Raw genomic sequence first — 12,284 nt, forward strand, 5'->3', positions numbered from 1 at the left:
CTGGGAGTGCTTGTCTGCCTTATGAGATCGGAGCTCCGCATCTTCCCGTGGATTTACAGGCTAGACTGCATTCAAGAAGCCAAACATCACCAGCATGACACAACAGAACTTACACATCCACAGATGGATAGATGGACAGATGGACAAGTGGACAGGTGAACAGGTGTATAGATGGACAAATGGATAGACGGACTAGTGGACAGATGGATAGATGTATTTTCTATTCGAATTAATTAGAATGTTGTTAAGTCTTAGGAATCTTCGAAAATAACGTATACTCTTAACAATTTCATTCAAACATCTATAGAACTCAAAGTTCAATGTTAGGCATGCTAGAAACACTGGAATGGCCACAAGAGGGAGCCCGTGTGTCTTTCTGAGTATACAAAAATACCCAAAAGAGAAAAGTTTATAAATCATAAAGCTAGAAAGCAGAGGGAAGAGAGAATACAGTCATTTCAAAGAATGTCTTATTGCCTGGCAGATGTATCTTGCATTTATGTTACAAATTCCCTCGTTCGGCAGTGGCCTATCCCAATGCTTTGACACAAAAAAAGATGATTAGTCAAACATAATCTTTTACAAAATTCACATACCCTAAAACTAGAAGGTCCAGAGGGAAGTGCTGTGGCAGTGTCCATGCTTCTCCTTGGTGCCCCAGGCAAGCCTTCTCCAGCTTTTCCTAAAGTTCCAGCTCTCCTTCTCTAGTTCTGGTCCATCTTTGTGGTTCACTGGGGGAAGGTTTGGGTGCGGTTTCCTCACTTTGTTGGGATCAAATTACAGCACTTGGTGTGACTTGGGATTTTTTTTCCCCTTCTCCTGTCTGAGCCAAATGATGAGGGCATTAAGAAGAATGACTTTCCATTTGTCATCACGAAGTCTCCCCAGAACTGGAAACTGGACCAGGCTCTAAACAGGATGACGATGGAGGACCTCCTCAGTTCTAGAACTGAGCTTGTGTAAGCCAGACCCACAGGCCCAGCTCAGCCACTCCTCACCTAGAAAGAGGTCCCTGGACTGAGGCTATCCAGACAAGGGCATGACCTGAACTGCAGAACAAAACAGTTTACACTTGACACCATTGCCAAACTGTGTAATTACTGTCTTGTTAGACTGTTTCCTGGGTACACTGAGAGCCATAATCATTGATCTACAAGAAAACTGAAGTCCTCAGAGCTTCAGCTCATTATTGATAGTATCTAAGTGTCAAGGACTTTCTAACACGTGAAAGTCAAACTCAATCTTATTCATATCCCCTGAGGTAGGATTTTTCTGTCTTCCTTTCCCTCCAGTTACAATTGAAAAGTGTGTCGGGTTGAATGACTTAGCTTCATTTTCCAACTTTCGTTTTCAAACCTGGATAGGGTAATTTTATAATGTATGCAAATCAATTTGCACAAACAAATGGAATTCTACAGGGGTAGGTCCTTGGCTGGATGTTGTTAGGGTTAACGTGCTTATTCATGCTTTAGAAACAGACTCAAAAACATTATTATCGCATTTAGAAACGACACCCAGTGGAGTGGGATGGCTGACAGTTAAGAAAACTGGATTGAAATTTTAAATGACCTTGATGAACAGGAAGGAAAAAGAGGGCAAAATTCAATAGAAATCTTGGCAAAATAATTCACTCAAAAGATGTGGGGAAGCAAGGAACAGGAGCGTGAGCAAGCACCAACCGCACGATTAGGAAAGGAGATGATGGTCAGAGTGAACAGCGGGACATCAGCAACCTACTTCTGTCACTTTGAAAAAGAAGGCAGGATTTCAGGAAAAACCAACGTTGTTAAGCTAATTTCCCTTCTAGATACAAATTAGATAAATCTAAGAGAAGGGTGCTTGGACCCCAGCACCTATGCCTTGGAAAGTAGGTTTAGAGGGTAAGGTTTTTAAGTTTAGATCTGATGACATTAAACTTACTAAACAAAGTTCTCAAACTCAGTTCCTTTGTTCTTGTAATGCTCACGGCCAAAAATGTCTTTTCCCCTTCTATTTCCCCTTCTTTCTCCATGAGGATGCTCTGAGTCCCCCCAACCTCCTACCCTGATCTCCAAAGGCACCCTGCCCTGCCATACTGTGTGTACTTCCACAAACCAGATACCAGATGGCAGTGTGGCAACAATGCTCCCCAATTCCTGACCTGGTGTGAACTGCTGTGGCCTCATTCTACAGATAACAAACCAAGGAGGAGACTTAGAAGCTGTCAGGGCTGGGACTCTCACTAAAGGCTGAAGAGCTTTTAAGGCCACACTCTGCGGTCCTGAGGGCACCAACAGCATCCTATTATTATTTTCTTGTGTCTCCCTCCATTTGGGGCTGCTGTACCTGATGGAAAGTACCAGGTTTCATTCAGAACCTGGGATTAATCAACAATGTGTATTAAATTCAAAAGTTTTGAACAAGTTGATAACATATTCTACTGATATATTAAAATACCTATGGATATTTCTAAGTTATTCTTTGACTGAAATAAAATAGAAAATAAAATTATATTGTAGTGGAAAGAATTTAAGTAGTACTGAAAACTGGCACAAACCCGAACCATAGTACTAACAGTGATTGGACAGGTTTACAAAATGTAAAAGAATAGAAATAGTCACATATCTTTCTACATATACAAATTCATATGTATGTATACATATAGTATCTGTACATCTATAAACATTTATCAACTTATAAACTATTGTGAATATGATTTTCCCTAAGGGCAAAAAGAATTATTTTTTAAAATGTACTATCTATGGACTCAGGAAAGCTTTCTTGACATGAAATTCAAGTTCTAAATATTAGAGGCTGAAGAGATGGCTTAGCAGTTAAGAGCACTGGCTGCTCTCTCAGGAGACCTGAGGTTGATTCCCAGCACCCACATGGCACCTCACAACCACCTAAAACTCCAGTCCCAGGGGTCAAATACTCTCTTCTGACCTCTGTGGACAACAGGCACACCCATGGCCCACAGACATACATGCAGGCAAAACACCTACACACATGTAAACAAACATATAAAGAGAGAGCCCATAGACCGGTCCATCTCAGCTGAGAAAAACTGTCTACTGTCCTTACCATAAGACATAGTTGCAATTTGGTTACAAGTTCTCAAAATAGGAATGATAAAAACTCAGCTACATCAAACCTGAAAAATGCTAGCTCTAGCTAGCTGAGATTGCTCTAGCCACCCACAATGAGGCTGAAGATGATTCTCTGCAGTGTACGATAGAAGGTTTCTAAGGGCAACAGGGCAGGTTCCAGCCTCAGCTGTGGAGGCAGCAGGGCGGGGCTTTAGCATAGATATGGCACGATGCTCTTCTGCCTCACCAACGATGGGGCTGGTTCCCAGCAGCAGAATCCATCAACTGCTTCATCTCACGACAAGCCATTTATCAAAATGAAAGCAGGAAGAGGCTACTAGCCAGGAGATGGGGGTGATGTCAGGCCTCCTTCATTAGCATCATTATTATTTGGAGCAGCAAACACTACGTTGGCCCCCCGTTTCTCTGTTATCTCCCGCTCCTGTCAAGTTCTACTCACTGAAGGCAGGGCAAGAATATTCTCGACACACAACCCAGTGAGGGAAGCACAGCAAACCACCTGCAGTGAGTAAGCTCTGTGTCAAGAAATTTTAATACCGTGAAGAAATGAGAAACAACCATCCGATAGAACCATAATATTCTAAAAAGTAATTCTAAAATATCCAGTGAGGCACCACCCAGGATGTCCTAAGGCATGTCCCTTCACCACACAAACTCACAGCAGGTATCAGCCCCAACTCGGAAAACATTCAGATGTCAAGAACACCTGAACTAACTGAGGAAGCCAGTTTTCAGGAGCTGCCTAGGTCTACCACTTCCTAGCTAGACCAACAGCAGCTACAGGCCATCTTACAACTTCAGTCACCACGTCACTGCAGAAACTAGTGAGAATCGGCATGAGAAACACAACTGTCCACTTCTATGGCCGAGGAAGGGAGGGAAGAAAAGGCACAGAAAACCCCCCGCAGGAACATTCCTCCCATAAAACGCATAACTCACAAATACAAAAGCAAACATCTCTTCGGAGGCTGGAGAGCTGAGGTTGTCCTTGGTGCCTTGGCCATGAAGTCACTGGTGTGTTTTGGGAGGTGGGGCAGAGTAGCCTTGGCTGGCTGGCTGGCTGGGCTACCCTTCCTAATAGGCCAGCTTTCAAAACGAGTGTTTACATAACACACAAGTTGCAGGACCCGAGAACACTCCGACTAAATCTAATCTTCACTCTGGCGATAAGCAATTTGCCCTTCAGATTCAGAAAAGGCAGGCTCAGGGTTTTCTAAGGCTTCAGGATTTTGTTGTTCTGTTCTGTGAGAGCTCTCTTTGCAGCCTCTGCATTCAGATCTCACTGGTGCTAGCTCTGAGAACCCGGTTAAACCACAAAGACCCCAAGACAGAGGAAAACAGTTGCTGGAGGCAAGCCTTGAACCCAGGGCAGGATGTTTTCACAGGGCCTGGCCCTGTTGCAAGCATTTTACAAGCAGGATCTTTAAAGTGTGCTCCACAGAAAACCACGTGAACTCAGCAGCTGTGCTAAAGCTGGAACTGAAAGGGTTTTCCTGGTTTTAATGGACTAATGGAGGTTTTTATGGTTTAAGTTTGCATGGGGACATACACTTTTCTTTCTCTTCAACTGGCCCAGAATTGCAAGATGACAGTAAAATAATAGCTGAAAGACGTTCAGTCTGCTTTCTCTAACCTTGACAAATGATAGCAGTAAAGGGAAAGAAATGTCACTAAACACTGCTTACACCCCCTAACATCCTGAGTAACAGTTGCCTGATCTATTCTTCCGTCCTCTCCTTAATGAGGTAGTTCACAAATGGTGAACTGAGTCCTTACCAAGTTACGATTTAAAACCTTGAATCTCCCTCAACCAATTCTCTGTCTACACATCTCAAGATCTTTAGGAGTTCGGGAAACTCTGGCTTAGAGTAATCCCCTTACACGAGGCCTGCCAGTTGTCTGGAAAGGAGCCACGCTTGCTCCTTCCTAGGTGCACCTAGGTCTGCTGGTTCCTGGGATCAGCATCAGATTCGAGGGGCCCCTGCTGTAATGCTCACTGTTTCCCCCACAGGCAACCCCTGTTAATTCTGCAACTGCCTAGGAATGAACACTTCAAGTGGGAAGATGTTGGTAGTTTAGGAAATGGGATTTTTTTTTCCAGCAGCCCCCTGATCACAGAGTCTATTTTCCTGCTTTTTCCACACAGAAAGAATGGAACTTTCTAAAATAACAAAACCTCTTGGCAGTTGCCTGTCTACAGATTCAGCATAACAAACAACAAAATCTCCCTGGGGACAAAAATCTCACAGAAAGTTTCCTTTCCTTAAAAGCTAGCTGTTAGCTGGAAAGCCTATACCTGGGGTTTTTAACCTCAGTTTTAAACATGGTCAGTCAAATTTGGCATGTAAAGACACAGATCAAAGAGAGGGCTTTCTTAATAACACCAGCAGGTGTAAACAACCACAGAAGTGTGAAAACAGCTCAGGTGCATTATGCGCCCCACAGTCCTCTTCCTAATACCTCTCTCTCCCTCATTGCATAGGTCCAGTGTCCTGGGTCCATCCCATGTTGATGGCCCCAGCCCTCAGGTTGGGTAATAGAACAATCCAGCAAGTGGCTCTGTGGAAGTGATGAAAAACAAGGTCCCATTTCGGCACAGTAAGACTCTTTCACAGTAAGACCAGGTCTGGAAACAAAACAGCGCTGGCAAGGCGGTTCAAACCCCTACATATTCATGTCCTTGTGTTTGATTAAAAGTTAAACATGGTGATTAACAAAACTCTGAGTGGAAGCCAGGGAGGAGATGGATTCTTTCTACACAGACTCTGTCCAGACACCGAAGCAATCACCTGAGCACTTTCGTCTCATCCCACAGGCGTATTATCCTTATTTAGGGACACGTGGGAATACAGTGTCTCTCAGCATGTACTTAGAGAAGAGAAAGGATAAAAGAAAACATCATATCCTAACTTGTCCCTTTAAAGGGAAACATTTCAATTAGTCCCACTTTAAGGCTCTTAGGCCTCTTTTTATCTCTCTGGAACTTCGACTCTACTCATGAATGTCTTTCATCTCCTCTGCCTTATATTTGACTGCACTGGAGATCTTCCCAAATGGCATGTGGTATCATTACATCTATTCTGTTTGGTAGTTCAGAGTACATGTGGTTGATGGTTTGCTAGAGAACAGTCGAGAATAATCCCAGTCAGTTTCTGCTAGCACTAACGCCAGGCTGTCAGCTTGCCCAGTCCCCCAAATCTTTCAGGAAAATATGTTGTTCACCATTCGTTGGGACCTGAGGTTCCGCATACTTTAGATTCCTATCTTGTCTGGAGCTCTTAGGTCCTCTGCTTACAGGCCAGCGCCTGTGGGTTCCACTGTAGGGGGTCCCAACCTAAAGGTCACCCAGAGTCTAAAAGTGATGGAATTTCCTTTTGAAGCTTAGAACGAGTTAGCCCCCCAAGGCTCAGGCATTCTGTGTACTCTCCAATGCACCAGCTGTCCCTTGGTGAGGAAGTTCGAGGCCATTTTCCCATCTTGATTTATCTCACACTCCGAAGGCTCTTTGTTACAGTGTGGATGCTTTGGGTCTTCTGCATCCAAAATGGTGGCAGGAGCAGCTTGCTACTCTCCACTGTAGCCTGATGCTCGTGAATCTTGTGAAGCCAGTCCTCTGGGCTTTTTAAACGTACAGACTTGGGTTTTGTTGTTGTTGTTTTTGTTTGCTTTGTTTTAACAGCAGAAGATAGACGGCAAGGTTCATGAAAGAAAAGCATTTTAAGGAGGGCCACCAAAGGGATTAGAAGGGAGAAAAAGTAGCTAGAAAGTGATACAGTGCTTGAGAAAATGATAATTACAAAAGAAGTCCTGCTCTCACTCCATGCTTTCCATAAACGATCTCACTCAACATTCATCAGACTTTTGAGGTGGTCTTCATTAAGAATGAGACAAGAGTGTTTAGGTAGACGGAGTAGCTTGTACAAGTCCCAAAGCTGGGCTTTGAAATGCTTTGCTGAGCTAAATAAAGTCAAAATTCGGTATGACGTTTATAGTGGCATTGCTAAGCCTAGAACCCCTGTTTCAAGCAGCGGGGTAGGACCCAGCGTTTTGAAAACGGCGTGGCTTACAGAGTCAGCTCTCTGAAAGGGAATACACAGATAACTTGAATTTAAATAAGACTGTATATATGCCCACAGTTTCAGGACTGAGAGCAGAGAAAGGGAAGGGTAACAATTAAGAAAACGGCCACTTAGGTGCAGCAATCCAGAACAGGATTACAAGGTGTACATCTGAGCCCTAACCAAATATCACTACGATCGCCCTTGGCATTTTCAACCTTAAGCCTCCATGTTGCCGTGGAAGCCTAGGGTGTATATAATAAAATTAACACCATCATTATCTGCACGAGGGACTTGCCACTGAGCTACGCCTTTTGCATATGTCCTGAGCAGTGCTGACGGAAGCTGGACTTTTCTTCGTTTATTTATCTTTTGAGATAGGGTTTCTCTGTTTAGCCTGGCTGTCTTGGAACTCGCTCTGTAGGCTGGGCTGGCCTCAGACTCAGAGATCTGCCTGCCTCTGCCTCCCAAGTGCTATGGTACAATACCACAACTGGCCTGGAAGCTGTACCTTAAATAGTCTCTCTTACCGGTTCCCAGCTGCCAATTACAGCCATTAGTCATCCTCAGGTTTTAAAGAGAATGCTGGCCTTAGATCACGTGGATCTAATTAGTCAAATTCATCAAGAGACCCTTCATCATTTCCATTGCCACAAAGGGAAAGCAACTGGTTTTCTCCACACTGTTCTAATAATTTGTTCTATTGATGTATATGCGTCCTGGGAGAAAAGAAAACACTTAGTACTTATATGCTTTATCTCTAAAATAATCTTTCTTTGGACCAAATTCCAGAAACATGTGACAATCATGTTGGAACAGCCACCCTGCTCTCAAAGGACTCACCCAAGATGCCACAGTAAGATTAGAAAAATATTTACTGCTCTGTTTACTGTGGATGGAGTGCTCCCTTTGCTCGGAAGGCCACTACGGTTATGTTTTACCTTACGACAGCTTATAGAAGCTAGGCAGAGAGAGCAGGTACTCACATTCTCCTTGTCAGGAATCCCTAGAGGGAGGAAAGAGACACAAAGAGGTCATGAGTCGTGTGATCAGCTATACAACGAAACCAAAATCCTTCTAGGAAGGAAGCCCCGTAAGACTTGGGTGTTTTCCATCTGTACACCCAAAAAAGCTTACACGGCGGCTTAGAGAGACCCTTCAAAGCTCTACACCATAATTAAATCAAAGGACTGCGAGCAAAGAGCTATGTGTCCAGACTTATTTTGTCTCCACCATATGCTTTACCCTACCAGTGGTAAAACTCTCTCCGTGACTCATTTATACCATGCAAGCAGCTAACTGCACTGACTGGACACCAGGACACGCAGAGCCGAGGGCAGGGAGGTCTATTCTGCGGTTGCACACACACACACACACGTCTTGACGTTACACACCACCTCTTTCCGCCCCCGTGATCTGACGCCAGTGCGGGCAGCCTAGGCAACCCGCTAGGACACTTCTGTTCTGGGGAAAGCCCCTTCCTGTTGTGCTCGGGCCGGGGCTGACCATGGCAGCAGCTGTTTCGAGACAAGCGGCCTCTCAGTTCCCTTGGCTTAAAAAAAAAAAAAAATCACTGTTCTTCAGTGTACTCATCTGTTCATTCATTTACAAACATTACATCAGCATCTACCACAGGCAGCCCTAGTTCTTTTTCTCTTGGTGGACACGGTAAGGAGGCAGTTGTGGCAGGCCGCATCTTCAGCAGAGCTTACCGAGCTCGGAGCAGCAGGTCCACGTGGTATTGTACAGAGAAAAAAAAAATGTGTGGCCTTGCTTCCAACCAGTGGCTCAGTGTGAAGTGGTTTGCACCACAAAACTACAGTGTGTCCAAATTCTAAGGCCACTGTTTCCAGGTATGGCCACCCAATTGCCACAGTATCCTTAACAGAATGCGGTGGTCATCCCAAGAGCGGCAGGGCAGTAGGCAAGAGGCCTCAGACTGGAGGAGATCATCTGAAAACTTGATCTAGTTAGAGCTTTGTTCCCTTCACCTGGAGGATCTCAGGACACTCAGGCAGGAAGCAGGGGCACTGAAGGGCACGTCTGCCATAGCATCCCAGACACAGTCCGAAGGGGCACCAGAGTGGACTGCCTGAGGAGAGCCAGGGCACAGCAGGCTGCCTCGCTCAGGCGTTCACTAAGTGAAATCAAGCTTGCACGGATGCCTACTTGTGAACGGCTGGCTCTTAGGGCACCTTTGGGAAGCGATTACAGAAAGGTGGCGTTTCAGCCACGCAGGTCTTGAGACCGTTGGGCCAAGGTGTAAAGATGCTCGGATTGCCCCCTTCCATGGGCGGCAGCGGCGACCACTAAAAGGCTTTGTGGGGCAGGGGAGTTCAAAACAGCGAGAAGGAGGGAAAGAGATGGCTCAAAGTGAAAAGACAGCTCATCAGTGTTGCACATCTGTAATCCTAGTATTCAGGAGACTGAGCCAGGAAGTACCCTAGGCTAGCCTGGGGTACTTGGCAAGACTCTATCTCAAAAAAAAAAAAATGGGGTGATGAGATGACTCAACAGGTAAAAGTGCCTGCTGCAAGCTTGACCTGAGTCCAATCTTTTGGGCCCACATGATGGTAGGGGAAAACTGACTCCTCCTGCAAATTAGCCTGTGATCTTCATGAACGTGGTGTAGCACATACTTGCACAAGCATTTATGGAACAAAGAGGCAAATGAATGACACATGTAATAATAATTATTGTTTTTTAAAGAGAAACCAAAACCAGATACAGTAGCTGCCACTTGCCTGGGTCCAGTTCAGCAATTGTGACAAGGATATTAAGTTTGGGGAATCTGAATAATGACTTGATAGTGAGTGTTCTTAAGGGAAATAACGGCAGCTCTTTCACGTAGCTGAAGTGCTGAATGCACATGGAAAAGCCTTTGTTTTCAAAAAGGCCTCCTAGCCAGGGGTGTCGCTGTATAATGGTTACCAGAGACACTAAGGAGGCAGAGGCAGGAAGGTTGCAGGTTAGGCTAGTCTCTGGTGTCTGAAGAGATGGAGAGATGGAGAGAAAGGGAGAGAATGCCAAGTTCAGGCTCCTAAGCTTCGAGAAGGTGAAGGACTGTGAAAGGGTCAAAACTCTAAGGGCTGAGAATGACACAGGAACACAAGGATCTTGCAACCGAGCCCTGAGATCCAAGGGAAAGCAGGGCCAGAAAGCTATTAAATTAATAAGAATACAGGGAGCCATTGAGTCTATTTGGTGATGGCTATCTGTGGAGTATTTAAAAGTGCTGGGCAGAAGCCAGACTTTGTGGAGCTGGGGTAGGGGAGGAAGAGGCCATAATAGCTGATACATTCTGCACGATTATTGTGTGTCTAGCACTCTTTTAAACACTCGGTTCATTTAGTACAACAATTTTAGGAGGAAACTGAGCCATGAAGCATCTGTCTTGCCTGAGGTCACATGACTAGGAGATGGCACAGTTGATTTTTTTTTTTTTTTTAACTTGGGCATTCCTGGTGAACTGGTTATTTCTGGCTTAGCCAGGGGAGGAAAAAAAATGGAATTGAGGCAAAAGAAAGGGCTGGCCTCAGGCTTTCCTGTTCCCTTTCCAGGGAGGCAGATGTGGGGAGAGGGCAGGGGCTGTAGAGAAAGGCAGTGACAGGAACACTGTGGCAGAAGGTGAGGAACTCTGAAGATTCTTGCCAAGCAAGAAGGTGACACCCCAGAACCTAACAAACTGGGAATGAGAGTAGCATTCAAGGAACAAGGGAGAGGGTAGAAATGCTGCCTGCTACATCCATGTCTGGATTGTCAGGGCACCACAACTTCAGATACTTCATGCTTGGTACTTTGTTTTATACACACAGATGCACGCACACACACATACACATACACACACACACACACACACACACATACACACGGATGCACACGGATGCACACGGATGCATGAGCACCTAAATGCACACATGCACCTAGAGAAGGGATGAGATGGAGGGAGAAGGGCTGAAGAGGTGGCTCAGCAGTTAGGATCCTGTAAGGCGCTTCCAGAAGCCTGAAACAGTTTCCTAGCACCCATGTCAGAGAGCTCACAACTGCTTCAGGGAACCTGACGCCCTCTTCTGGCCTCTAAGGGCACCTGCACTCATGTGCAGAGACACATACAAACATGGATATAAAAAATAAAATCAATCTTTTAAGGAGTACCACACACCTGACCCCAGCACCCTTTTTAAGCCTCAGCCAGGGGTGGGTCTCTTATAGGAGCCTGGTGTTTTTGCTGGTGTCCATTGAAGGTGTACGTCCACCACACACACCACTTGGCTACACATACATTTGTGAAGTGAGAGCCAAAGTTAAGCTTCCCATCACTTTCCTGCACGGTAGAGCACCTAGAGCCTAACAAAAGCCTCGAACTGGAAGGGGACACCTTAAAAGAACAAATGGCTTCTGCTTCTGTCGTTGATGGTTAGAGCTAAAGTGAGCAGGGGATGGGTTCGTGGGCACCCACATGTGGATGAGTCAAACACACCTCAGGAATCCCATTTTGAAGAGGGCACAGAGACACTCCAAGTGATGCGGACGTCCAGTGTGTGGAAGCCCCAGCCTGCACCAGTGCCGCCCACTCCCCACTAGTGAAGACCCCACAAGGCAGAGCACCACCGATGTGTGCACTCTCCAGCGGATGCTGCCGGATTGCTACACACACTCTGTCATGCTGCTGTGCGACACTTGGGCGCAGGGGAGTCACAAGAAAACACATACCACACGACAAATTTTCAGATAGGAAATGTCCACATTTCACTTACTGTCATTGTTAGAGCCTGTTTCCATAACACCATAAGGAGGAGCCAGGAGTCCGGCCATGTACTGTCGGTATTTCTGCAAGAGAAGAGCACGGACTCAGCGCACAGGTACTTACTCTCCTGGAGCGTTCATTTATTTAAGTGTGAAAGAGTAGAAACCCTGGGTGTCAGGAAACCTCCGGGTCTCTTGTTTATACAGCCAGGAGGTAGGCTGTCTGGGTTTAAACTGAAGATGTGGGGTTCAGGGTGAGGCTTCCTGGGTGAGACTGAACAGTGTCCTCTGCCCAGGGCAGGGCTCCACCCAGCCGCTTCAGTTACACGTTATGCATTTGTAGGGACCGAATGGTGAGGTTCTCACCTCTCCCCGCCCCACCCCGTATGCA

At 45.7% G+C, this 12,284-nt stretch overlaps 1 protein-coding gene across 2 annotated transcripts in view; it reads right to left on the reverse strand.

Moving 5' to 3' along the window:
- The window catches only part of Rapgef4 (Rap guanine nucleotide exchange factor 4), a 117,576-nt gene extending 105,593 nt beyond the window's left edge, over nt 1–11,983 (reverse strand). For both annotated transcript variants that reach the window (XM_055600496.1, XM_055600495.1), the window contains exons 1-2: nt 11,905–11,983; nt 8,134–8,153 (exon numbers count right to left, since the gene is read on the reverse strand). In XM_055600496.1, the coding sequence (XP_055456471.1) occupies nt 8,134–8,153; nt 11,905–11,962 (78 nt within the window). In that variant the 5' untranslated portion in view covers nt 11,963–11,983. The remainder of the gene's footprint in view (nt 1–8,133; nt 8,154–11,904) is intronic.
- Nucleotides 11,984–12,284: the final 301 nt, after the last annotated feature.

The sequence above is a fragment of the Psammomys obesus genome, unplaced genomic scaffold, assembly GCF_907164565.1.
Source record: "Psammomys obesus unplaced genomic scaffold, mPsaObe1.curated_primary_1811, whole genome shotgun sequence".
NCBI lineage: Eukaryota > Metazoa > Chordata > Mammalia > Rodentia > Muridae > Psammomys > Psammomys obesus.